The sequence below is a fragment of the Python bivittatus genome, unplaced genomic scaffold, assembly GCF_059951505.1.
Source record: "Python bivittatus isolate LINGU-HERP-01145 unplaced genomic scaffold, Pbiv_v1 ctg000110_np1212, whole genome shotgun sequence".
NCBI lineage: Eukaryota > Metazoa > Chordata > Lepidosauria > Squamata > Pythonidae > Python > Python bivittatus.
In genome coordinates, this window is record NW_028277045.1 from 230,093 (window position 1) to 257,784 (window position 27,692).

The 27,692-nt window shown below is 44.7% G+C and overlaps 2 protein-coding genes across 5 annotated transcripts; one reads left to right on the forward strand and one right to left on the reverse strand.

The window, feature by feature from the left end:
- The first annotated feature begins 325 nt into the window (after positions 1–325).
- WSB2 (WD repeat and SOCS box containing 2) lies at positions 326–14,528 on the forward strand. 3 transcript variants are annotated; one of them, XM_088136633.1, is made up of 10 exons: positions 326–464; positions 1,671–1,842; positions 2,454–2,686; positions 4,321–4,455; positions 5,307–5,407; positions 5,518–5,690; positions 6,568–6,681; positions 7,669–7,776; positions 9,004–9,182; positions 14,405–14,523. In XM_088136633.1, exons 1-9 carry the CDS (start codon positions 398–400, stop codon positions 9,164–9,166), a joined length of 1,266 nt encoding a protein of 421 aa, XP_087992759.1. In that variant the 5' UTR covers positions 326–397; the 3' UTR covers positions 9,167–9,182; positions 14,405–14,523. The 3 variants fall into 3 exon arrangements, with proteins under 3 accessions (XP_087992759.1, XP_087992760.1, XP_087992758.1); XM_088136634.1 differs by lacking the exon at positions 5,518–5,690 and having other exon boundaries at positions 14,405–14,528; XM_088136632.1 differs by lacking the exon at positions 14,405–14,523 and having other exon boundaries at positions 9,004–10,614.
- Positions 11,201–20,831, reverse strand: RFC5 (replication factor C subunit 5). 2 transcript variants are annotated; one of them, XM_088136635.1, is made up of 11 exons: positions 20,692–20,831; positions 20,074–20,138; positions 18,255–18,391; positions 16,995–17,074; positions 15,435–15,508; positions 15,043–15,202; positions 14,530–14,611; positions 14,010–14,139; positions 12,907–12,984; positions 12,375–12,429; positions 11,201–11,916 (listed from the first exon to the last, which is right to left on the reverse strand). In XM_088136635.1, the coding sequence occupies exons 1-11, from the start codon at positions 20,754–20,756 to the stop codon at positions 11,820–11,822; spliced, it is 1,023 nt and encodes a 340-aa protein (XP_087992761.1). In that variant the 5' UTR covers positions 20,757–20,831; the 3' UTR covers positions 11,201–11,819. The 2 variants fall into 2 exon arrangements, with proteins under 2 accessions (XP_087992761.1, XP_087992762.1); XM_088136636.1 differs by having other exon boundaries at positions 18,255–18,386; positions 20,692–20,763.
- Between the last annotated feature and the right edge of the window lie 6,861 nt (positions 20,832–27,692).

Below are 27,692 nucleotides of genomic sequence, written 5' to 3' on the forward strand. Positions count from 1 at the left end.
CCTTGCCGGAGGCGAGTTGGACTACGCCTCCCCCAAATTGCATCTGGCTGTGGATGACGGGAGCTGGGGTCAAGCCAGCGCCAGCTTGGGAAAAGCAGCCCACGGGCGCCCCAGAAAGGGAGTCAGGGCCCTGCAACCTCCGAGTAAACCGACCGGCCGACTCTGCTGCCTGCGGCGGCTGTAACCCACCTCCCACTCGGAGCAAGCCGTGCGCCCAGGGCGCAAAAGTGGCGCAGGGGCGGAGCTTGCCTCCGCCTCTCCTCCGCCCCGTCTCTCGGCTGCGCGCCGGCTGGGACTCGGCTCGTGAGCCCGCCCTCGTCCGCTTCCCCTCCGCACCGAGCCCGTCATATGACTCCTCCTGGGTAGGGACGGGCACGGGAAGAGGAAGCCGCCCCGGATGGAAGCGCCGCCGGCCGAGCGCCGCCGGCCGCGGCAGCTCCCGGAGGGAGAGACGGCGGCGGAGGGTGAGTGGCGGGCGCGCCGTTCCCGATCGCCCTGCGCGCCCGGGGAGGCAGAGCGTGGCTGGGCGAGGGGCAATTCCCGCATTTCCCGGGCGAGAAACGGCCCGGATTCTGGTCGCCGGAGCGCACGAAGGCGCCCGCTTTCATCCCGTGGTTGAGTCGGAAAAGGTGCTATCGGACGGACGCCCGGGGGGCGGGTGGCACCGTAGACGAACACGCCTGTCCTCTTACAATGAATCCAAGCCGTAAAGGGATCCTTAGATCTTCTCCAGTTCGGGTCTCCAAGATACCACCCGGCCCCAGCTTCTCCCCCCCTCCCCTCCCTTTTTTGGGGGGTGCCTTTGAGTCAGTCTTGACTCCTGGAAACTGCCAGGACAAATCCCTGCGGTTTTCTTGGCAAGATTTCAGAAGTCGTTTGCCCTGCCTTCTTCCCAGGGCTGAGTGAGAAGGACTGGTCCAAGGTCACGCGGTTGGTTTTGTGCCGAAGGTGAGACTAGAACTCGCGGCCTGCCAGTTTCTAGCCTGGTACCTTAACCACTACACCAGTCTGGATCCCTTTTTTTTTTTTTTTTAATGCCTTCAAGTCCGTCTTGACTCCTGGGGACTGCCTGGACAAGTCAAGTCCCTGCAATTTTCTTGGCAAGATTTTTGGAAGTGGTTCGCCCTGGCCGCCTTCTTCCTAGAACTGAGAGAGAGGGACTGGCCTGAGGTCCCCCAGCTGGCTTTGCGCTGAGACAGGACTAGAACTCACGATCTCCCGATTTCTAGCCTGGTGCCTTAACCACGACACCAACCTGGCTCTCTCTCCCCTCCCTTCCTACCCTTATTGCCAGGAAAGGATCCCAAGAGATTGCTCTGGTTGGTGGGCGATAAAGCAAAAATGGCTCTCTGCCAATCCCGATGGGAGCTCTGTTCTTCCAGGGGTGTTTCCACCAGGAAAAAGCTGCCCTAACAGCCAGACAGGGAGGGGATTCTCTCTAATTTCAGAAGATGAAATAAAATCTGGAGCTGGTCTCCAGCTGGTGAATCAGCCCTGGGGATGCAAGGAGCTTTGTGTGCAGGTATGATGGCTACGTATGAGATGGAGAGGTGGAGTAGATGTGTTATCGTAGAGTTGGACCCTGGTATTGGCTGCCTTTTCAGGTTTGCGGTATGTACGTACGTACGTAGGGGTCTGCTCTGTAACACAACAGCTTTCCTCTTCTCCAGGAGAGGCCCTCCTTGTGGCGCAACTGACGCCGGGGCGACCCCAACAGCACGACTGGAAATCCAGCTGTGAGACCTGGAGTGTGGCCTTCTCCCCCGATGGGGCCTGGTTTGCCTGGTCGCAGGGCCACTGCGTGGTCAAGCTTCTCCCTTGGCCATTACAGGGGACTGAGCAGTGAGTGTCCATATGGGAATGGGCTGCCATCTTCCCAGGATGGGGGCTAGAACAAGGTGAAAGTGCTTTGGACTCCCAGTATTCTCAGGAAGACTTGTTGGTAGAAAAGGAGCTGATCAGGGAAAGGGAGACAAACTGGGTAGGCTAGAACAAGGATCAAATCCTCAGTTAACCTTGCAGGTTAGAAAACTAGCAGACAAAGGAAAGGGGAAGAGCCTGGCTTTTAGCAAACGTTCCTCGCCATTCCCTGAAAAATGGTGTAGAGCAGTGTTTTTCAAACTTGGCAACTTTAAGGGGGGGGTGGAGTTGAACTCCCAGAATTCCATGCTGTCTGGGGAATTCTGGGAGTTGAAGTCCACCCCTCTTAAAGTTGCCAAGTTTGAAAAACACTGGTGTAGAGGCTCCTGTTTGCAGGAGTGGGATTGAGAGAAAATAATTTCTCCCAAGTTTTGCACCCGTTCTCCTTCCTGAGACATGCAGGGTTTCCAGGTTTATTCATTCATTAGGAAGCTGGGAGATCTTGCTCGAGGGGAAGGGAGGGAGCAACTTTAAGGATCTTTTCTAGCTCAGAGATCTCTTTCCTTTCTCTCCCTTCTTCTCCACCATCACAGCAACAGGAAAGCTTTGGAGCGCAAGAACCAGTGTGCCAAAACCAAGCTCAGGGGTTATGGTGGCTCCAAGGAGAAGACGTTGGAATGTGGGCAGATTGTCTGGGGTCTGGCTTTCAGTTCATGGTTGCCACCCCAACCACATAAGAATCTCCGGCAGGAGGCAACTCCCTCCTGCTTGATCCTGGCCACAGGATTAAACGATGGGCAGATTAAAGTCTGGGAGGTCCAAACAGGTAAGCTGGCCCTGTTATTTCCTGAAATACAAGTGAATCTTGGCAAATTTGCTTGTGGATACGGGCACATGTGCAAAGCCTGCTTTCATCCAGCCTCGCTATCCGGTTCTTTGGCAGCTGACTCTGCTGAAAGTTGTCCAAGCATGATTCTCCTAAGAGTCTTTTTTAACAGGATTGATTGAAATGCAAGGGATAATGTTAGAAGAATTTCAGCCACTGGGCTATTTCCAGTCGAGAACCAATTTATCCCCCATAATGTACAGATAGACTTTTTCCAGCTTCTTTCGGACGACTTTGTTGTAAACTGGCAAAGGGGTGGTTCTTCTCCTTGATAACAGAAACGTTTTGTGGGCAGCTATTTACAAAACCATATCCTGAATCCTTATCAGTCTTTGTAATGAACATTACACACCCTTTCCAGTCTAAAAACACAAACCTTTTCCTGGATTGCAACCTCTGGTTACCCAGCATTTTGATCTCTATTTTAAAGGGGACTCCTGGTCTGAAGGACAATTAATGTAATGTGTCTGTGTGTGTGTGTGTTGCATGTAAGAAAATTGGGGTGTGAAAGAGATTTACACTGTGCGCATTAAGTAACGCAGCTGCTATGTTTAAGAGAGCTAGGAAGTAGATTATGAACACAGCTAATTGGCTCTTCCAAAAGCATCAACAGGGATGAATTGCCTGTGCCCCCTGGTGAGCAAAATTTGCTGCATCCTCTGACAGGCGGTCATTAATGCAGCTCAGAGCAGAAATTAAGAGAGCTCCCCAGCTGGATTCAGATCCTGCCAGGAGGGAAGCAGAATTCTTGTTATCTCTCTGTGCTTGCTAAGGATCACAGGAGAGGCAGGCGGGCTGTTTCCTCACTCTCCGAAAGGGTTCTTGGCATTGATGGCCTCCTTCCCAGGTTTTCTTCCAGTTTCTGCCTATTTTACAACCTTTGGACTTGTGGGAGGGAAGGGAGAGAGACGATGGATGGATGGATGGATGGATGGATGGATGGATGGATGGATGGATGGATAGGAGATGGATGGATATATGGATGGATGGATGGATAGGATGGATGGATGGATGGATGGATGGATGGATGGATGGATGGATGGATGGATGGATGGATAGGAGATGGATGGATATATGGATGGATGGATGGATGGATAGGATGGATGGATGGATGGATGGATGGATGGATGGATGGATGGATGGATGGATGGATAGGGCAGGCAAGCAGGCAGGCAGGCAGATATACAGGTAGGTACGTAGGCAGGCAGAGAGACAGACAGATCAAGCAAGCAAACATTGGAATAGATAGGAGTATTAGCATTGTCCTGTTTTTCTTTCCCGAAGCGTGAAAAATCTTTTGCTTCTATTTCAAACCCTTAGCAGTCCCTGTTGGGCTTAGCAAAGAGGTGGGCAATTGCTAGGTTGAGGTGGTAAACTGAGTTTAGATTTATAAGCTTAGGTGAGATTTCTAGACCCCTTGCAAAAATTTCTGTTGTTTAGCAAAGCGATCCTCTGGAAATATTATGGATGCACGTCACATCGTTTAAGAATTGCACGAATCTCAAATGGACGCATCACACCCCACTTTGGAGGGAGGTGTCATTTTCTTTTGTCTGCTCCCTCCACCTCTGCAGGGGGCCTGCTTTTCAACCTTTTGGGCCACCAAGATGTGGTGAGGGATTTGAGCTTTGCGCCCGGCAAGAGCTGTTCCATTCTCGTCTCTGCATCCCGAGATAAAACGCTTCGAGTCTGGGACCTTGGCCAAAATGGTAAGAACGAGCTGTGGAGTCTCTGGTCAGAGTCTTTTCCTTGTAGCATTTAAAGTGGTGGTCCAGCACTGTGAAAGCCAAGTCTAATCTCAGCTCCAGAAGCTACCCTGGAGAACTTTAGGCCAGTCTTCCTGAAGTCCTTGGTGCTCTCTGAGCTTGGTGGTTTGCTTGCAGACGTTTCATTACCCAACTAGGTAGCATCATCAGTGCTGGTGAGTGTGGGGTTGACTTCCTGTTTATATACAGTAGCTTGCCTGTGTTGGTGGGGGTGTGGTTTTCTCCTTGGTAGTTCTCTCCTTGGTAGTTCCTTCTTCTTGGTAGTTTCCACCTTGGTAGTTCCTTCTTCTTGGTAGTTTCCACCTTGGTAGTTCCTTCTTCTTGGTCATTTCCTCCTTGGTAGTTCCTTCTTCTTGAACCCTAGAGAGCACCAAGGACTCCACAGTTCAACCCTGTTCTACATATATTCTCTTTTGTTGGAGCCAGTCTCTCTCTCAGGCCAACAAACTTTGCAAAAACAGGAGAAGGGAGTGCTATCTTCACTGCCTTGTGTATGAAAGGTGGGATTTATTTTTAACAAATAAAGAATGGGTGATCCACAGCTGAGCCACCAAGGTTGTTCTAACCAAACCTAGAGTGATCATCACAGCGCTCCAAGTACTCATGGTTGGATTCCTAACACTGTTTCCAAACACATAATCTCACAGTGGTTGGGTTTAACCCACTGAATCACAGACTCTTCCACTTCACCAGCTTATTGTGCAAATCCAGCCTAGGTCTGGGGAGGTCCATGCTGGATTTGCCGATCTGTAAACCCCGCTTCACGCCCTTCCCCCCCTTCTATTTTTTTCTAGGGAAGCAACTGAAAGTGCTTTCTGGACACGTGCAATGGGTTTACTGTTGCTCCATTTCTCCTGATGGCCAAATGCTCTGCTCAGCGGCTGGAGAGAAGTCGGTGAGTTTAGCCTGCACGGAAAGGGCCGTGTTGTTGACTGTGAGAAATGCGGCTGGTATAGATCTTTGGTGGCAATTTGTCCTTACTTTGGCCTGTGTTCTCCCTATCAGGCTTTGCTCTGGAGTATGCGCTCCTATTGCCTCCTCCGAAAGCTAGAAGGCCACCAAGGCTGTGTGGCATCCTGTGACTTTTCTCCAGACTCGGCTCTTCTTGCCACTGCTTCGTATGACACCTTTGTGATCCTCTGGGATCCCTGTACAGGGGATCAACTAAGATCCTTTTGGTAAGGAAGGTGGCAACTCCCTAGAAGGCCTAAGGCAAGCCCTACAGATCTGGCTTGGTGGTCCAAACGATTCTGGACATTTGGAAAGGACACTAGCACATCGTAGTCAGAGAAATGACCCCTTTCCTCTATATTAGAAAACCAATAATGCTGGTGCTTAAAATGATTTTAAAAATGCATCTGGGGAGAAGGCTACCTCATTAGGGAATTCTAATGAGGAAGTCTCCTCCCCAAATTCATATATTTTTTTTAATCCAGCCAACATTTTAGCTTTCCAAATTGCTGATTGATTAAACGTCCCATGGTTTGTTTTGAGACTTAGATTTAATTAAACCGCCCAAAGGAAAACGTAGAAGAGCAGAGCAAAACCACAACAGAAATATATATAAATCACACACACATACCCACGCACACACATCTTGTCTTTATTTTTTGTCAGCTCAAGGCAGCATACGTACCTAATGCTCATATGTGTGTATGTCCATATGAGTGTACATATATATGTGTGTATATATATACACACATACACACACATGTGTGTGTGTTTATTTATTTATGGCTGAATTGTTGGGAAGATCATCTTGTGCCTATTACCTGGGTATCTATCATTTGTCAGGAAATAGGGTTCCCCTGATCTCTTCTGGATTGAGATAAGGGTTTCTAATACTCTTCTTGCAACTGGGATTCTGTTAAGAGATTTTCATCTTCTGCACTATTTGAAACCGGAGTGTTTAGGAGGAGAAAGGATTTCACGGATGATGAGAGATGTAGGGACTAGTCTTTCCCAGCCTTTCCATCACAGGGGCTTTCCGTTAGCAGCTGGTAGTCCCTAGATGAGTTAGAAGGAAGACTCCAACCTGTCTCTCTTCCTTCCCAGGCATGTTCCGTTGCAACCTGCTGTGGACCATGGTGGCAACTTCCACACCAGCTCCCTGAGGTCTGTGTGCTTCTCACCCGAAGGCCTCTACCTTGCCACTGTGGCAGACGACAGGTGAGAGGCTCCGAGGTAGAACTCAAGTGCTTACGTTGCTATGGATCCTTTCCCAGACATTGTGCCTATGGGAATGCAGGAAGTAATTCCATCTTCTTGTGCTTAAAGCACCGTACTCGGCCAGCTCTTTTGGCTAGGGAGTCCTTATGCTTTGGAACCTAAACAAGAATAGGGATATTTGTTCACCGAAGGAGTACTGTCCTATTAGAAGGACCGCAGCCTGGTGATCCTTGATGGACCCAAAGGCGGTAGGCAGCGTTTGCAAAACTAGGCTCCGTGGCTGACGTTTTCTCTCTGCCAACTCTGGAGAAGAAAGTTCCCCTTTTGCAGTTATACTGAAAGGGACAGCAATTTCTAGAGGCGCTAATCGAGAGCAAAAATGGGTCATGGTCAAACTGCAGGTTCCTCCAAAGCTTTTTCACCACAGTTCCTGTGTCCTAACAGGCTAAGGCCGTCCATTTGTCAGCAAGAGGAGCAGTTGAAACATGCATTGTTATTGTGGTGGACCAGTCTGGTCTTAGCCCCGTTTCTGGTCTTGCTTGTTCTAGGCGTTACACTGGCTGATAGCAGGGGAGCAATGATTGTAAGAGAATGCCAATACATTCAGCAAATAAGCACATCCTGAAGATTTTGGTGGGGACGTAATTTTGAACATGGCACTACTTAGGACGAAAGCAGTGGGGCACAAGACCAAACAGCTCTCCTGACCCATAAGCCTGGGACACATAAGCCTTGGAGATGGGATCTCAATTGAACTGTCCTCTAGGAGTTGAAAAGAATTCTTGCAGAGTTGGCCAACATTTGAGAGGCAGTGTCAGCTGATGTTCTCCAGATGTTTTGGCCTACAGGTCCCATGAGGTCACACTGACTAGGAGGAATGGGACTTGGAAATCCAAAACATATGGAAGCTTGAGAAGACTTGTTTTATTCAGTTAGGCCCTTTGACTCAATTTTCGAAGACAAGTATCTTCCTTTATCTCCTTTAAGGCTCCTCCGGATCTGGGCATTAGAACTTGGGAGTCCTGTTGTCTTTGCCCCTGTGAAGAATGGTCTCTGCTGCACTTATTTTCCACATGGTGGGATTATCGCAACAGGGTACGTCTTGTGGAGAACGGTGGGGAGTTTGTTTCAGAGAGGAAAAAAGAAGGTCCAAGAATCTTGAAAGAAAAGGTGTATGGAGTGTGCAGGGATGTTAATGTACCACTTGCCAACAGCTCCTTGAACCAAATTTGTCTTGTTCCTGGGATCATCCTGCAGCATGGAGGCTGCCTGCATGATCCTGGGAAAAGGCACAGCTGCTTTTAAGAAATTGCTGACAAGTTCTTGGTGAATAGCCCTGGGGCATACATCTTTTAGAAATGAAAATTAAATTTCTAGCTCTCCAACTCTTCTGTCTCATTCCTCTGGAAGGAACTCGTGTATTGCTAAGACCCAGAGTAAGACTGCCGTAGTGCTGATCAACTCTGGGAGTTATAAATGCAACCTATCCAGAAGGTACCAAGGGGTTGTGATGGGAGGTGGTGGAGAAAGATCGGGAAAACCCAGATTCAAGCCCAAGGGTGTTAGCAGAGTCCCTGTTGTGTTTTTGATTACTGTGGTGGTTTTTCTCCAGGCTGTTATCCTCTGTTGTTATGTTTTTAATTGTAATTTGGATGCGGTGAGCCACGCAGAGTCTAGTAATCATCTGTGCAACTGGATGACTTGGACCTGGTCATTACCTCTAAGCCCAAAATTCCTTACAAGGTTTTTTTTAGAGGGATATAACCATTGAGTAGTCAAGCCTCCTTTAGAGAGCCAGTTTGGTGTAGTGGTTAAGGCGCTGGCCTAAAAACCAGGAGACCATGAGTTCTAGTCCTGCCTTAGGCATGGAAGTCAGCTGAGGGACCTTGGGCTGGTCCCTCTCTCTGAGCCCCAGGAAGAATGGAATGGCAAACGACTTCCAAAGTCTTGCTAAGAAAACTGCAGGGACTTGTCTAGGCAGTCACCAGGAGTCAACACTGACTCGAAGGCACCCACACCCCCACACACAAATAAAGTCTCCTTGGAGTTAAGGTCAACTTCCAACTTTGACTTGACACATCCATATTCTTTTCATGCCATTGTCATCTTCTGGGGTGTTTCCCAATCTAGCCTGTCATCTTGGGATTTGCTGGATGTCTCTGATCAGTCCTAATCAGGTCCATCCCTCCTTAATTTTTTAGAATTAATTAATTTTTAATTAATTAATTAATTTTTTTGGAGATAACCAGAGTGGGCTTGAGGCTGCCGCCGACTGCGAGGTCTAATTAATCAACTCAGTTCTGCCTTCTCTTCATGTTGCAGGACCAGAGATGGTCACGCGCAGTTTTGGACAGCTCCTCACGCTCTGTCTTCTCTAAAGCACTTATGTCGGAAAGTCCTCCGTGGTTGCTTCACAAGCTACCAGGTTCAGGGACTGAACATTCCAAAGAAGATGAAGGAATTTCTCACCTACAGGACTTTATGATGTTGGCTGAAAGGAGGTGAGGTTGTGATCTGCCGGTTCCTCGTAATGGCACTGTGTGATGCAGCACACACGAGACAGAACTCTTGTGCTTTTGGATGTTGGGCTATGAAGCCACGCCATTTTCTAGCTGGGAAAAGGCCAAGGGATGTGTTGGGCAAATGCTGTCTTTTTTGCACTAGCCTCATGGAACAAATGGGAGAGTTGTTGGTGGAGTAAAGTTTGCCAGTTACCCTCCCAGGATTTTCTGGGATGCGGGTTTGATGCCAACAACTTCCTCTTGGACATTAAAAGAAAAAGCATCTCAGGACACAGAAGGAAACAATTGTGGAGTGTTATGATTTAGTCAGCCAATGCTCACTTCCTTGTCATTCTGCAGTGGTTTGGTTTTTGATTTCTACATTGCCTAGGAAAAACCAGTTTTTTTCTTCTCCATCAAATCTTCTCCATCAAATCTTCTCCATCAAAACAAATGTGGGACTGGAAATCTTTCCTGTTTCTCTGTTACTACAGTGTTTCTCAACCATGGCTGGCTGGGGAATTCTGGGAGTTGAAGTCCACACATCTTCAAGTTGCCAAGGTTGAGAAACACTGCACTACTGGGTAAAGCTTTTAAACTTATGTCCTTTACAGGGAGGTGGAAGTGAAAGCTCTGCCTTTTCTCTGGCTTGAATGGGGAGATTTGGGGAAAACACTTCGTTTTCACTAAATGAGCAGAGAGGTACATTGCAAGGTTAATGCTTTCAGAGCAGTTTGGGCTTTTTTCCCCCCTGGAAGATCAGAGAGCGAAACTAGTGATGATTGATAAGCAGTGGGAGATTTCTCAAGTTAGAACAGAAGCCGAACAGAAGCGTGGCGATGCTTCAGAGGACCTAGAAATTCTCTCTCTCTCACCAGTGGAGAGTTTAATAAATGGTCAGAATGTTCACTTGGAGGCAGGATGCAAAGATCTTAGGGCAGATGGGAATCAAGGGTTTGCTCTTCCCAGTTTGTGTAAACTATCCTGGATAAAGCCTAACCGAATTATCTATCAGATGGTTGGAAAGGGGATCATTTGTTGATTGTGGAGGTAGATTTTAGGGATTTCCTCATAATAAGAGCTGTCAACCAGCGTAATAGCCTAAAATGATGTGTTCCTTGTCACTAGATGTCTTTAAACAGCACTGAGCAGTTCGACTACATGACCTCTGAGGTCCCTTCCAATGATATGATTGTGTGATAACTTCATATAAATGTATTTATATGAGATTGGTGTTGGATCAGGGTGCAGCTTAATTTAATGAGGTGCTAGTGTGAATGTATCGAGATGTTGTGAACCAATTACATGATTGTGGATTGGGGGGACATAATAAAGGAGAATCTTCATTTTGAAGCAACTTGAAAAGGAAATCTTGTTTATCTAGATTGGTAGTTATTCTGACCAAACTGATTAAAGAGGAATTTCCTATGTATTTTTCTCTTTTTTTTCCTCTTTCACTTATTAGATGTGGGTGGGTTTGGGTTAGAATACCTTATTGTTTTCCTTTTGAAAAATACCAATATATTTTTTTGAGTAGGGAGAGGACACTGCAATGCCCCTCTGTTCTGCAGCTCATGAACTCTCGTCTTCACGGGATTTTACCATTTCAAACCATTTGCAGAAAGAAGATAGTTGATGTGTCAGCCTTTTCGTGTCTGGATTTCAACACCCATAATCCAGAGTCCCTAGCAGGTTGTATATTAGAGGAATTAAATCTAATGAATCTAAAGCAGTGTTTTTCAAACTTGGCAACTTGAGGATATGTGGACTTCGTGCTGGCTGGGGAATTCTGGGAGTTGAAGTCCACACAACGTAAAGTTGCCAAGTTTGAAAAACCCTGATTTAAAAGATGCTCGTTCAACCATCACTTTGAAGCAAGGACATGATGAGAGGGGAAGCAATAGAATTGTGAGTTGATGTGATATGTCTCAACTCAGATGCAAAAGCAGCTTCTGTAAAACTCTTGCTCATTTGCCTTTACATAATTAATTTGCTAGGTAGAAAAGCGACCTCAGATATATAATTGAAAAGGCTTTTATTTCTTTAAGGGAGAGGTGAGAACTGCTTCATCCACATGACTCTCTGCTCAAATTGCCATTATCCAGCATAGCTCTAAAAGATAACATGATGTATTATAGCTAGAATGCCACCTTCTTTATCATTCATGTAGAAATAAAAGAATGAGCTTTTAACGAAGCAAACATTATTATATACATGCGATCATGTTTTCTAATCTTGGAAGGGTGCTATAAATTAACTTTATTAATAATGGTTTTGGACAGGAGCAGGAATTTCTCCCTCATAGTTCGAGAGGCCCTCAAAGAACTCTTCTTTTCCAACATGGCACATAAAGACGGTTGTCAAAAATTAGAGGAAAATAATTAAGAGCCCAAGATGGTGTCAACACAAGAACCTTCCGTGTGCCGTGAAGCAGAATCAGAAAGTCCTGGAAAGCTGAGACAAGCTGACCAAGAGGGGAGCTCTCCGGTAGGATTCAAGGAAGCACTGAGGGCACCACTTTGGAGGACATCCAGAATCACAATTTAAGTCTTTGGTGGGAAATCGGTTCAGATGAGTTCTAAGCACAAACCAGTAAGTAGCCAAGCTGTAGGTTGGACAGGGGGGAAAGTAGCTTGGTTAAGCTTCAGCTACAATCAGATCTCTGGTGATCTGGAAGGCAGCCACAAGAGACCCTAGCTGGATCTTCTCATTTGTCCCCACAGCCAGGCGGTGTCTGAAAGATAATGGAATGGAAGATGATCTATCTATGCTGGGTGTTTTTTTTTTTAAAGAAACATATTCAGCCTGTAAAGAACCTCCTACAATGTTAAAGAAACTTCAGGTTGGAGTGAAATGTGTTAAGGCCAGGTGTGCAGTAAGCTGCGTGTCTGTACAATGTTGTGATGCTGGAGCTCTGCACTTTAGGGATGAGGAAAATTCAGCTTTCTGTAAGGAAGCAAGCTTCTAGTTCTCATAGTGCATAGAGAAACTTTACACTGAATCAACACGTCCCTGGTTCTGCTTCATAATCCTAAATTGTGCAAAACATTCTGTAGGAAAAATTATACACATCTCTCTTACTAGAGATTGGAAGTCAGTACACTAATAAAATATTCGCCTATCTGTGTCTACATCATCCTAAACGTGTGAAAAAATATGCTCTGAGGAATATGCACTGTGAAGAATACTCACTCCACATCTGCCATCTTGATCAGCAGTTGGATCCGAACAGATGTTGGAAAATCAACTGTAGGTTAATGAGAGAACACATACTGCATTTTACAAAGATGATTCCCATTCATTGTACCTTACTGCCAAGCAAGGTGGTCTTACTAAATGTTTCCAAAGAAATCTAGCTCAGTAAGGTGGCCATTTCTATAAGAATTAAGATTTTAAGAACTCTCATTTGATAGCCCCAGAGAATTGTACTAATCTACAGCCTACAAATTTAATAAACAATATTCCTCCCCCTGGGGAAGCATTTTTATACTTCAACTTTTACCCCTTTTCCTCTCTCTCCCCGCCCAAAAATTATGAATATGTACCCACAGAAGGACAAAGGCATTCTCTTATCATCTCTGCAAGCCAGGATATTATATGCCTCTGCCCCAGAAATAATCAACAAAATGCATCCACAAAATTTCTGTCTCATCCAGCCTTCCTAGCTTGGAATAAACATTTGACAAAATAAAGAAGACACCCCCTCACTCAAAAGCCCTTTTACCTCGATGAACGAACAGGTGAATTTCTGTTAGGATGTCTTGTAGAGCCAAGCCCTTCAGCGTTTTCAGTTGCAGGATATCTGGGCAGAATGTCAAGGTGAGCCATGTTCCATGGCGTGGCTGTAGCCCAAATCTCTCCTGTGGAACTCAAGGGTCCATATGGCTTTCAATTGCAAATCTTTGCTTTTCAGCACTCAGAAAAGAGAGAGGACCTCAGTGGGAGCAGGAGAAGGTAACAGGAGATACTATTTCAGGTCCACCGGGACTCAAGGGTATAGCCTGCTCCCATGAGTTTTATTAACTTCTTTCCTACACATAGATAGGGCCTGTCATCCAAAACGACTAGGCAGTCTGCCATTTAATTTTTTTAAAAATAAACAATACCACAGGAATCTGAAATATACTCTTACCCAATTCAAAGGGTCAACTCTTCTGAAGCTCTAGCAAGATGAAGCTGCAAGATCGATTTACAGGAAGTAGCTGATGAAGCCCAGTGGGAGTCAGACCCAGGTTAACCCAGCCTCTTCCCTACTTTAAAAGCAGCCTGGAGGAATGGCTGCTAAGGGAAGAAAATTATATTGCCTTGGATATTGGCTATTATGGACTGGAAAGCAACTACTGCAGATAGATCTATATGAAAGAGCTCACCAAAGGATTAAATGGATTTAAAATGCTGTCTGTTGGGAGGGTGGGAATGCAATGGAACAGCTGGAACCCCAGCAGTCTCCAGGTTGCTACAAAGTCTTACAGATTCTGCTTGTTTTGCTAATATCCTGGTACCTACGCACCAGAAATGAGAAAGCAGAGATACAGGAGCCCAACAATGGAGACATTGTAGGAGGACAGTCAAATTAGTCAATGGTACCCCCAAATCAGGAATCTGGTATACTTTACAAGTATTAGCAATATATTGCCTGCTAGATGGCTTAAAGGAACAGTCTCCCTGAGATGTTCCTGTGCACAATCCAAATGCTGTTCTAAGGGAGGCACCAAATGAGTAAGCAGAGTCACAGAGACCAATCCCAGGGGAACACAGCAAACGTGTGTGTGCGGGGGGGGGGGAATACAATAAACCACCTGCACATTTATCACATCTGAAGGATACTGTGATAGGCAGTTGTGAAGTCTAGATTCAGCATCCAGTCCAGGATGTTGGCAATGTCAGACTTAAGTGGCTGCCCAGTGCAAGTGTAGACACTCTCTTCAGTCACTTTTCCAAAGGCCATGTAAGTGCTCTGGAGGAAGGAAGGAAGAGATGAGAGATCACTGTTTTTTGTTCAAGAGGAGGGTCATTTATCCACTGAGGGCCAGTTGCTGGTTGACGAGCATCAGAAGAACCTAGCTGGATTAGACCAATGCCTACTGAATCAAGTATTTCTCCCAGCAATTGGCCAGATGTTTCTAGGAATCTCACAGGTAGGAACGAAGGCAACAGCTCCTGTTACAATGCCTAGCAGTTGCTACCTTACAACAAACCAAATGTTTGCTCTGATCCAACAGAACCCTCCCAACATCCTTCTATACTCCAACATGAGATGAGAACAGAGGTGACATTGGGCTGTCGGTGCTTGCTACAAGTAGTCTCAAGTTAGAAAGAGGAAGTCATACCTGTATGGAAGCCATACCTGCAAGATGTTCAGAGATCTGCGCATATCACCATTGGACAGGGTCACCAAGGCCTTCATTCCGTCATCGCTTACATCAACGCTGAAAGATCAAGGAGGAATTAAATAGGCAGCCAAGAGTCCTGCTGTTTCCTGCACCCACCACTCCCAGTGATCCTACAAAAAAGGTCATACAACCATGAAAACCTAACCCAATGGACACTATTCCAGCCTTCTTTGCCAGGATTCTGGCAGTTTTAAACTTTTATGATAGTCAGGCACATCTGCCATCTTTGGATGGAGGGTCCATGTTTAATGGCTTTTTCTGGCTTTAGGATTCCATAGAGCTTAATAAGACTGCCCAGCACTGAAGTACAAGAACAATAATAGCTTACTCATTGATATTCCCAACAATGAGTTGATGGGGCAGATGGAACACTGAACAGAGAAGAGGAAATCAGGGTTAGAAGTCCAGAAAATTGGGATAGCAAGACATCAGTCTCACGCTGTCACTCTGTAATGCTTTTTACTCACTTCTCCTGCTCAATAACATGCTTCAGCCGAGGAACCATGAGTTCCGGTGTCAAAGGGCCAAAGCGGAATCTGGTGCATCTGGATTGTAGAGCTGGGATTATTTTGGAGAGATAATTGCAGATCAAGCAAAATCGGGTGTTCTCGGTGAATTTTTCAATCACTGGGGAGATGTATGAAAACAAACATTTACACGATACACATTTGGAGGCAGCCTTATAAAAAATAACTTCTCAAAGCTCTGAAGAAAGAAGACAAACCAAATTCATGGCAAAATTAAAGCAGACCATCAGTCATCCTGTTGCGCAGCAGATCAAGATGGCTGCCGCCAAAAGTAACGTCAGTCGTGTCTATGAGCTACCCAGCATCGCTTTCTGGGCAGGGCAGGAACTCACCACGCCTGAGCGCATTCTGGGCGTCCTGCGTCATGGCATCAGCTTCATCCAGAATCACCAGCTTAAAACCTTTCCTAACAGGACAGGAAAACAGGAACTGGGAACTCTGAAATTTAAATGGATTTCATATACGCCCACACCCCTTCACTGATTAAACCCTCTATTTGCAGGAAACAAAGATACACACACCGCTGACCACAAGATTGTCTTTCTCCAAGGAACTCAAGTCTTTGACAATGTCCAGGCAGCGTCTTTCTGTACAAGACCGAGCGAATGAGCCCTGGCTACTGAAGTGCTTCTCTGCAAAATCGAGTTATAAAGTGGCGTCCGAGCCACTTGGATTATGATCCGTGTAAGTAATTTTTTCAAAAAACCCACAGAGACATAAGATCACCGAGGTCGCATCTCTTAGCGTCTCCGGCTGCGTCATTTTGATTCTTTTCAACAGAAGATTGTTGTTTTGCTAGATTACAAGATAAGCAACAACCTTTCTGCAACGTTTGGGGTTTATATTACTGTACCTGATCATTCTCTTTGTAAGTTTACATGAACATTAAGAGTTGTGTGGGTGGCTTTGAGTTTCCACTACCACAAAGCAGGGCTCTGTGATTTTTTTTTTTTTACCACTATCAAAGTAATGAGCATTGTTCATTTGTTCTCTTCTTCTACTTTAGTTTTCATTACATTCTGTGTAAATAGCTTACTGTTATACATTTTTATTATACATCCTTTATTATAAAGGACAGTACTTTATTTCAGCAAGTTATCCTTTAGGTTTATTTCATTTAATTCTTTATTTTCTTGGTGTTGCTCTTGAATTTTCCTCTGTAAACCAGGCACGAACATAAACAATTTTTCTTAATCCTTATAAACCTCTTTCAGATTTGCCCTTTATTTTTTCCAAGAAAATACGGCCATTGTAATTATACAGCATCCCTGCAAGATTAATATTTGAAAAGAGTTGGATTCAATTAATGTTCCTTATGCACATGGAGATTTCCTCTTTTGTTTCTGGATTAAATTACAGGCAACACAAAACAACTGCTTTCTAGAGGCATAATAACGATTTTGAACAAAAGAGATTCTTCCTACAGTTAACCAGTGGGTAAAATTCAGGCATTTGGAATCTACTTTGTTTTTTACTAGAACTTTAAGACCCACCAAACAGTTGTTTGGGGCAAAATGAATAAACTTGGAATTAAAGGAATTCCGAGTCTGGGAATTTGTTTGGAATGATGCTCATCATCCTTTCAAAGAGGAAAAAGTCTTTTTTTGCCCTCTCTGAATCCTTATTTCAGGACTATAATTTAGGGCCGGGTAGGGGATAATCATCTAGTAGGCACTAGAAGCTCTCCCCAGTCTGAGTAAACACACCCTGATGCTTAAACATAATGCCAGTGGAAACCCAAACTCGGCCCAAGAAATTCTCCTTTCTATCCAGTTTGGACTGAGTAACTTGAACTTCAACCTACTCAGTGAATTCCAAAAGGCCAACAACTTCCAACCAGTGGATTGGATTCTCAACTTTCAGAGGATCTGAAAGGTCTCAAAGGAACTTACTTGAAGATGGTCCTCGTGCTGGCAAAGTTCAGGATAGGCCCTCTGACAATATCAATGCCTCGGTCATCAGAAGCATTCAGCTAAACGAAGAAGTAACACGTATTATGACAGGGGTGTGGGGTTACAGAACAGTTTTTCACCCCTTTGGGAAAGAGAGAATATAAACGAAAGTCTGATGACACCTTAAAGATGGACAGCTGCATCATTATGCAAACTTTCAGAGATCATGGCCCACTTCAGCCAATGCACAGAATATAACCCTGTACATGCTATATCTGATGAAACCAACGGAGATGCACAAATGCAGCAAGCCTCTTTGCCTTTAACAAGGTTATTGATGGTTTGGGGTTTTTTTTGCTAGAAAAGGCTAACACAGCTATTTTATCTAAAAATATAAGCAACACTGTGTGTGCTTAAAAACACCCGACTGTATTTGTTTTTATTTTGAGACTGTATCAGTCAGATGCATGCTATTAAAGTCATGAACGGCTTGCAAGATTTCTTCCTTAGGGTTTCAAAAAGAAGGCCATTTTATTAGCCTTCTTTTTGAAATTGAATTTCCCCTTTTTGTTGTTGACCAGTTAAATCTGACGTTATATACCACACTTCGTAAACTGAAAGGAAGTAGATATGGATCAAGGGCTTGTGACCTTTCCTGAATTTTTACACCCCCCCCCCCAAAGGTTTCTTACTAGGGATTTTCAATCTCCATCTTTTATAACCAAAATTGAAATGGGATACAGGGAGTCAGAAATATAAGTACAGTGGTACCTCTACTTACGAACGCCCCTACTTATGAAATTTTCGAGATACGATCAGCTTCAGCCCCAAAAATTTACCTCTACTTATGAACTCGCCTCGACTTATGAGCCATTTTCCGCCCATTCCACGTGGTCCGCGGCCATTTTTCCGCCCGTGCCACGTGGTCCGCGGCCATTTTTCCGCCCCTGACACGTGGTCTGCAGCCATTTTTCCGCCCTGCCGCGTGTTCAGCGGCCGTTTTTCCGCCCCTGACGCATGGTCCGCGGACGCCGGAACGGATTAACGGTAATTACGTTGAACCTTATGGGAAAATTTACTTCGACTTGCAACCAACTCGACTTGCGATCAGAGTCACGGAACGGATTAAGTTCATAAATAGAGGTACCACTGTATGTAGAAAAGAATCTTCCAAAATAAATAAACAATGTGCTCGGAGGAATTTGTCCCCCCTACAGAAAAGACACCAGTCTAATTAAGGCAACAGAAGCTTTTGGTTACCTCTAAAACCATTGAGCCAAATTCTTTGCCTTTGTAAAGCTGTTTAGCACAGGCTAAAATTGTAGAAGTCTTGCCAGTCCCTGGAGGTCCATAGAGCAGAAGATGAGGCAAACGATCCTCACTGATAAACTTCTGTACTGGTTGAGAGAGAGCAGAGATGCCATTGTACAGTTGCCTAGAGCAACAAGCAATAAACCCTTTGCTTGGCTGACAAGACATTTCTGCTTCACATGTACGACTATTTATTTTTACTCCTCCAACTCTACGATACCCTCGTGGCTGCTTGCATTTTAAAGGCAAGAGAGACAAAATGCTGAGCCAGTGCCAACTCACACGACGTACATCAGCTTTGCAAATCAGTGTATAAGTGTAATTAACTAGCAGGAAAGGTGGGAGTCAGGCGGCATATAAATTTAATAAATAATAATCATAATCACAATGATCATAAAAGAGTTTCCTCCTACGCATACAACAGCTGCCTGCTTTTCTATAGGGGTTATTTTTCTAGATGGGCTTCTCTCTTCGATCTCTCTCTTTTTCAACATGCCACTCAATTTATCTGCATGGAATTCCTTGCATTTGACCGATTTGTACATGAATTTTCCCAAAGGTACCTTTGATGTCATTACATTGAAGCACAAATTGGTTTATTGATTGCACTGGAAGCAGACAAGCTCAAAGAGCGGAAGGGTTACAGCCTGTCTTTATAGATTTGTGCAAGTTAGGCTATACTGTATGTGTGATTGCATATAGCAGGATGGGATTTGACTGGGTATGAACAACAGCAAGAATTGGATTGAACATAGCACATCATCTATCTAGTGAGGTCAGTGAAAGAATTAGGGTGTAATTAAGAGGTAATGGGGCAGGACTAGAAAAACAATGTTTTGAAAGAACAAAGAGGCAGGATTCAGTGAATATAGTTTCTTTTCAGAAAGTTAACTTTCGTTTGCTTTAAACAAAATGTTGCATTACACAGCAAAGTTACCATAAATATAGAGGGATATTCTGGAGGGATAATAATGGATTTTATTATCTTACATGGCCCACTAATACTTCAAGATGGCACAGGAGATCCAATCCATGTTACTATTTTTTTTTTATTGGGGCAATAACAAGAGACAGTTATAAAAGCAACTCAGCACTCATTTGGATTACGATGATTCACAACCCCTTGCTGTTGTTCCTACTGGGTGGGAATGATGGGAACTGAAGTCCCAAACATTTGGAGGTGTACCGTCCCTACCTGACGCATTTTTTCCCCCATGCAATTGATTTTGATTGTTATATCGTTTGATGTTTATGTATTTATATATATTTATGGTTTTAATGTTCTGAGTGAGTCGCCCAGAGTTCCCCCATTGGGGGGAGATGGGCGGGGGAGAAAATAAATAAATGAATGAATGAAATATTGTGTTTTTAGCCTCACTCATTGCCCAGAGTTGGTTCATAAGTGGGCCTGTACATTTGTTGTACACTGATGCCAGGAACTGAGAAAGATTATTGTGATGAGGCATTTAGCCACTGCTTTGCTGCTTCTTTACCGCAATGTGTTGGCAGAATAAAAACAAGATACTTATTCTCCACGGGCAGTGCCCCCCAGCCTTTGAAACAATGTTCTTTGCCCCTTGCTAATCGTTTTATTTCCAAGAGCAACAGATATCACGAGTTCCTATTCTCTTGCCTTTCTCTGCTGCTCTCAGAGGCCTGAACAGCTTCCCTCCAGGTTTGAGAAGCCTCTTTACTGGGGACTCGGAAAGAGGGAGCTGCGTGTTGGCAAAGACCAACCGACATATTTGCACAGCCGTCGAATACTTACTGGTGTTCAGAATGTCCTCATGAGAAATTAGATCGCCAAGTTTCTGAGGTCGGTACTTCTCTACCCTGCCAATAAAGGATAAAATGCGCGTTCACCATCAGACCATGCCCATTTCCCAACGACTTGGGAACATTCATTTTCTTGGACTCTCCTTCCCCTTTTTTAGAAGTGTTTTTAAACTGATGTTTCATGTATTCATATCTATTTATGTTTTTAATGGTCGGTGTGAGTCGCCCAGAGTTCCCCCATTGGGGGGAGATGGGCGGGTGACAAATTTAATCAATCAATCAAATCAAATAAATTTTCATTTCGGCTTTGTATTTATGTATTTGTGTGTGTGTGTGTGTGTGTGTGTGTGTGTGTGTATAGATATATACATATAATATATATATATATTTCACCCAGGCCCGGGGCGAGGGAGGGTGAGGCCCCTCGCTTCCTTTCATCTTTGCCAGAGCAAACCTCAGCGCTAAGCCCCGCCCTCTGGAGGGGACCCCAAAGGAGGAGCAGGGGCTCCTGAGCGTACGCAGAGGCCTAGGAGAAGGAACAAGGAGCCCGGCCCGTCTCCTAGCAACGGAGCATCCCCTCCCCCGCCTCGGTTTTTTTTTTTTCCCCTACCAAGGTAAGTTCGCGTTCCTCCGGGCCACCGTCGCCGCCGCCGCCTCCTCCGACGAGCATTCCATCCTTTCCTCGGAAACTCGGCGCAAACGCCCTTTCGCGCTTGGCGCCCTGGCCCGCCCTCCTCTCGCGAGAAGAGGGACGAGGCTTCCGCGCGGGAGCCCCGCCTCCGCCCGCGTTGCTAAGGCCTCTTCGGATGGTCGCTAAGGGGCGCGGCCTGCGCGGCAACCTGCCGGCGGAGAAGGGCTGCGGCCTTTCGGCCGGCCCACTTCATCGGCTCGTTCGCCCTCGCTTTCCCCTCGCCGGTGGCGGTGGGAATGATTCACCCTTCGCCTGATTTCCCTCAGCCGCCTCCTCGTTCTTCCCCAAAAGTCTTTCTCGTCCTCCCTCCGGCCTGGCTGGGGAGCTTCTCCAGAGCGTCATGGGGAGATTCGTCATGACGCCTCGCAGCCGCCTTGGAAGCGCTTGAAAAGAAAGCCGTCATGGAAGCCCTGCTGTGCAGGACAGCGCCTTGCTTGGGCTTGGAGGCTCAGCAGGCGGACGAGGGACCACCAGGAAACCCCAGAACTGCAGGGTAGAGGGGGGAGTCAATTAAAAAAAAGGCGGGGGTCTAGAAGACACCAACGCCAACCACCTCCACACCATTGCCAAGAAAAACTGGCTAGGAAGTCAGGAGCCAGCAGCTTTTTTCTTTTTTTTTATCCTCGCTTGTTAGTGGCTTTAACAACAACAAGTTGGGAAGAGAAAAATATGAAGCCAATGTGGGAAAGAAAAGAAAACAGAAATGAGCAAGCAAATGAATAAGGGGGTGAGCTGTGAAACGAAAAACCTGGTTCTTAAACCACAGGATGAACATGGAATCTATGGAGGAATATTAGTTGGCCTTTCCAGTTGGATAGAAAGCCAGTTTGTGTGTGGGATTGACACAGGTCCTCAGTGGGGGGGTTTAGATGAGGTGAAATAGAGTCTTTCTGTTGGAATAGGATGTGCTTTTGAGTCACAGACTATCCATAATAACCTCGGAGGTTTTGGCTAAATTCCACATTTAGCCACACGTTCGCAACCCGAAACCTGACCTCGCTTCCAAACACTTGATTAACAAAATGGTGCAACCAGCGCAGAACATAGAAAGTCAACTGCTCCTCCAAAATACATTTCCAGCTTTAAGAAGTTTCAGCCCAACCCTTACTGAACATCCTTTGTGGTGTCCAATAAATATGAAATATCTGTCTACCTACCTATCTATCCGTCTATATCTATCTATCTTTGGGTGATTTAAGCACACTTGAAGATCATAGTACAAATTCAACATTCTTTAAGACTGGTGTGTTGATTTCTTCAAACAGAATATTCCAACTCTTCCAAGATTGGTACACCAGGAGTCGAACTTGATTTGAAGGAGTTTCTCTTGATTCAAAATTACACTCCCCATTTGATTATAAACTGTGGACTGAATAGGAAGCTTTGAAGAATCATTACTGCAATAATAAACATACTTGAAGGCAACACTTAAGTACTATGTTTAAAATTCTCCCCTTTATTTATTTGTGTGTGTTACAGCTTAATGCCAAATGTATCCAAACACTGGAGTGTTGTTTTCTCCTTTGTCTATTGACAACAGCAATATGTTTGTAATTCCCTTCAGATGAGTTGATTTCAATTCCCACAATTCCCAGCCAACAAGTATACATGATGTTTATAGAATAAGCCTCCCTGGTACATGGAGAATCACTTGTCCACATTCTGTTCAGTAGGGCTCCAGACTTCTGCCCTGAAAGCCTCTTTATGGTTAAAGTCTCCATTTGGTCTGCAACAGATGACATTGGTTTTCATTGCATTTACACATTATGCTAAGCCATGGTTTGCTTGATTAAGATTTGTTCAGTTAGCCAGTTAACTGGATTCACACACTCAAGCCTGGTTTACAAACCTCAGCAGATAAGTTCACACAACATACTAAACCCTTTAAATAAATAAAAGGACATATTAGGACTTAATATGATCTGTGACTACAGCTACTGATTCCCAGCCCAAGATGGACTGCATAAAAATATACCCACTTTCTTCCAGATGCCAGCCTCTCTTGAAATTGACAAGCAGTGGAGAAACTGAAAGGGAAAATTGGCTAAGTGAGTGAAAGTGATAAAGAAGCAATAAGAAAATCCCAGGGAACATTTATTTTAAGATATGGTAAGATAAATATGAAAGCATATATTGCTCAAAGCTTGCTATGGCATAATGCTTTGGGTCTGAGGTTATGTCACATTTGAATATGAATCATTTGAGGCAAGATGGATGGATGGATGGATAGATAGATAGATAGATTCTTAGTCTCCTTGCTAGAAGTATTGTTATAGATAAGTTTTAATATATACATTAAAATAAAAAGTCCAGGTGCTTTTGTTCTTCTGATTAAAGATAAATTATTGTTTTGCTGGTTTTGACCTTTAAAGCCCTAGATGGCATGGGACCAGGTTATTTCAGGGACTGCCTCTCCCCGATTACCCATCCCATCAGGTCCAGCAGGAGAGGTACGTTGTGGGTCCCGTCTGCTAAAGAGTTTCATCTGACCGGACCCAGAAGACGTGCCTTTTCTGTGGTGGCTCCTGCCCTCTGGAACATCATCCCCCCCCCCCCCCGAGGTGAAATTAGCCCCCATCCCTGTTAGCCTTTCGGAAAGCCCTTTTTCCAGAAACCTTGGGGATCCTGCAGGGAGCTATAATATGGTTGTGCCTGAATGATTGTTATTCTCCTGCAATCTTGTTTTTTATTTATTTTTACTTACATTTATTTATTTTAAATGTCTTAATGGTCGTGATATGGTTTTAATTGTTGTGGCTGTACACCGCCCAGAGTCACGTTCAGTGAGATGGGCGACCATGCACATTTTCTTAATAAATAAATAAATAAATAGTGACAGGCAAGATTATCTGGTGATATGCTGTAAACTCACCATAGTTAGTAGCCTGTAGGAAATAGTTTACTAGCCCATTGGAGGTTGCAGTTGAATAGACAAAATGTCACACATCTGTGCAGGGCATGGGAAAAGGGGCCACCTTTCTCTAGCATCCTGCTTATTCACCAGCATGTGTTTCCTGCTTGGCCATAGTGATCATGTTAAGGCTCTGAAGCAAAGTTACTCTGCATGGGAAATGTCAGACTGTGTACTGCCTGGTCCTTGATGTTCATATATGTGCACTGAAGACATGTCATACACATGCAGCCACAGAGGGGGGACTAGACAGCTGCACAGTAGAAGTGGAACATAAACTAGTGCAGCCCCAGGACTTTTCTTCGGAACAGGAGGCATGGCATTCTCTCTTGGGACATCACGGTGATTGAGGGGCCTTGCCCCGCTTTGGTCAATGAATAGGGCATTAGCAAGGTTTCCAAGTTTATGACAGTGAGCTTGGATGAAATCGGAGAATGAGAGAAATAACTATCAGAGGTTGGATCTCTCTTTTCGTCAGAGGGATTCCTAATAATGTGCTGGCAATTTCAGTGGGATCCCTTCCTTGCTAATATGGTTTGTATTATGAATTCAGAGTGAAACTTCAGCTAGGAAAAGGTGCATTTCAGTTGCCTCAGTGCTTTGTTAATGCTGTGTTTTACAGATTGAGCCTACTGAATTTACCCCACCTATTCCTTCCAACAAGCTACCTTGCTGATTCCATTTGAGATACTTGTTTTAAAAAATGAAGATTTTTCTCTTCCTGCACCTTTCTGGTGTGCATGTATCATTAGGACCTTGTTGCTGGCTTAGATTAAAATATTTCTGATCCAGGCCTCAGTTTCTCTCATTGGCTGGTCAGAGCAAACTCCCATTGTAAGATAGGAGGGCAATGCTCTGTTTCTCATTTGCCCTCCTGCAAGTGGTATTCTGAGATATACTGCCCCTATTTAGGGAGGTTCCATTTGGTAATTATTGTTAGAGATATTGTAACCCATTAGTAATGCTCTTCTCTGTGATTTGTTTTAAAATGTCATATGGCAGTAACTTTCAAAATTCAACTATGAAATACTTCCACCAGTAGAGAAAAGGACGGCATACCATTTTTCTATCTGCATTTGCATTTTCTTGGGAATTATGTCTTGGGAGTTGCATGTGGAACTGGACAAAGCCATAACCAGGAATTAGGCAGGGTGTCCACTTTCCCCCCTTCTCTTTCTGACCCTGACTGGCTTCACAAACAGCGTTAAGACATTCTTTTCTAAACTCTGATTTTTGAATAAGCTAAAGTTAGGTGGGTAAAGTTAGGTCCTGCTAAGCCGCAATGGGTTTGTTTGCTTTGGACTTAGTGCTAAGTGTGAATCTACCCTGCCCCCATCTTTACCCAGGCTGCCAGAGAGAAAACAAACGAGTCATGTCAGAGGTACAACCTGTTTATTTTAGGGAGTATTTCCAATTTGGCCCAGATCCCATATTAAATTAGAACATAGGCTATTTAGAATTACTTTCCTTCCATTTTACTGAATTGTCTGAAGTTCTAAAATTAGGGGAGATAGCCAGAGAAGGAAAATGTGTGTGTGTATATATATTTTTTCTTTCCTGCTCCCACTCATGTATGCCCAAATAAGCTTATTGTGAGTATCGGCATAGGTCATGACACTAAATTGCCACAGAAGTTTTATCTGTTTCCTAAATCCAGTTGCTTAGCCTTTTCATGTGAGAAAGATGCTGTAACACTTACGTGATTTTCATTGCCCTGCTTTGCATAAGCTCTATCAAACTTTTTTTTTCTTTTTAACCCCAACAATGGGGTGAGCAGAATACCATATTTGGGAAGGTACCATTTGCATTGTGCAACCTCTAATCAGTAAGTTCTTATTCACCAGAAGCACATTTATTTCAAAATAACCAAAGCTCAGCGCTTCCTTGAGAATTTCCACAAACACAGCTCAATAACCCTACCCTCCTACACTGAATTCTGACTAAAGTTTCACTGTTTATGAGAAATGTTCCACAAGGAAACATGACATGCTGGTACCTATCTTAAATAAGATATGGTTGCGGGCTTCCCAGGCACATGTTAGATAAGAATGTATTAGAAAGGAGGGCAGGACTATCACTTTTCTTGGATGTAAGCCCTGTCTTACTCTGACTCATTTGTTCCTTAATTTGCCAACCAAATTAATAAATCCCTTGGATGTAGCAGCCAATGGAGGGAGCCTTCAAAACTGAGGCTTAAAAAGAGAAGTTGGTTAAGATTATATCTACTTATGTGCAATGCTTCTGCAATTGTGGGTCTTTAATTAAAGCCTTCTTAGCAAGTGATAATAACCCTCATCTTCAGGCAGAGAAGTTTCCTCCATTGATTTTTCAGGATTGTAATGGCCCAGAAGGAGGTCAGGCAGCTTCTTCTCTCCACCTGCAGTCATTATTAATTTCTTTGTCGTTGTACCTATTTATTCACAACTAAGTTCCAAGAAAGGTTTTATTTCCAAGAAAAAACGTCTATATGTGCATTCACCGGAGGTGACCTAGGAGACACAGAATGAATGAATGGAAATCCATGTAGAGTAGAGAGGGAGTTAAAGATAGATGAATTGTGAAGGTTGGATTCCTCCAGTAATAAACAGCTGCCCATTTGGGAATGACATTGAAGTCCTGAAAGCTTGGTTTCTTCCTCAGTGAAGATGACACACAGGGGGATTTCTAAAGATCTTAAAATACATTTTCTAAATAAAGAAGGGCTCTCTTTGCTCTTTGGGGAACAATTTGGAGAGATGTGAAGACACAAAGCCAAAATGTAGCCTTGGTATGGCATGCAAGTCCAGCCACTTGTGGTTTATGCAGCAAACTATCATTAAAACATGGCTTGGAAGAATGTGTGAAACTCTTCTGCCTATGCTTCTCCCACAACGTTAGGAATAGTGCTTGCAAGCAAAACATCTTTCTCTTTGGGTGAGAATGGGGCACTGTATACCCTCACTCTGATTTGCTGAAACTCTGGAATTAGGAGAATTGCAATTCGGGAAGGTCCCAGGTTGGGGAAGGTGAGACTTTACACAGTTCCAGTTATGCCTTTACCTGATAGAGGTTGAGCCTAGGCCTTTCAGCCTCCAATAAAGGCATTCACCTGCAACTTATGCCACCAAAGGAGGTGTGGCTGCGGTGCAGAACACCTGCTTTGCATTTGGAGAGTCCAAGGTCCACTCTTCTGATAGGCTGTTTGTGATACAGTAGATCACAAGTAGCTATAACCCCCCTCCACCCCTTCAGGAGACCTAATTGGTCAGGGCTCCCTTTCATATGTTTAGAGAGAAAGAAGAAAGCTCTGTTTATTGGCCAGATATGTACTTTGTGAATCTGTTTCTGCTGTCAACATCTTTTGGAGATATTCCTATCTGAAAGTATGAAAAGCTGTTGCTGCAAGTCTCTGCAGGCGATTCCAAGACAGACAGGGCAGCGGTCTGACTTGCTATAAGGTATTCGGTTAGGGCCTATTTGTGGGCAGAGCATCCCAGATTGGGTCCTTAGCGCTCCAGGGAAGGCGTTTATGTCTGGACTTTGCAGAGGTGGCGAAAATTAGCACAGGAATGTCTGAGCTAACTGGACCATCTTTGATCTTGGCGCTAGGCGCTGCCTAGCTTCCTACATGAGCAGAACTTGGAGTTTTCAGATGCAGGCTAGGCTGACCCAAGACAAAGCCGCCTCATCGCTTGGTGTGTTGCGTGAACCCAGGAGCTTGTCACTCCAGGGGACATTTTAGCATTCTGTGTAAAGGCAGTCACTGCTGGCCTGTGCGCTAAGCGTGATTCTGATTGCGCTTGACGTGCAAAAGATCCCAAGCTTTATCATTGGTGTTCCTTGGGAGGCCTTGAAAAGGCTCCTCCTGTTGAAATGACAAGATAGAATAGTGGCTGATGGTCCGAAGCAGTGTTTCTCAACCTTGGCAGATTTCAGGTGTGTGGACTTCAGCTCCCAGAATTCCCCAGCCAGCAAGGCTGGCTGGGGAATTCTGGGAGTTGAAGTCCACACATCTGAAATCTGCCAAGGT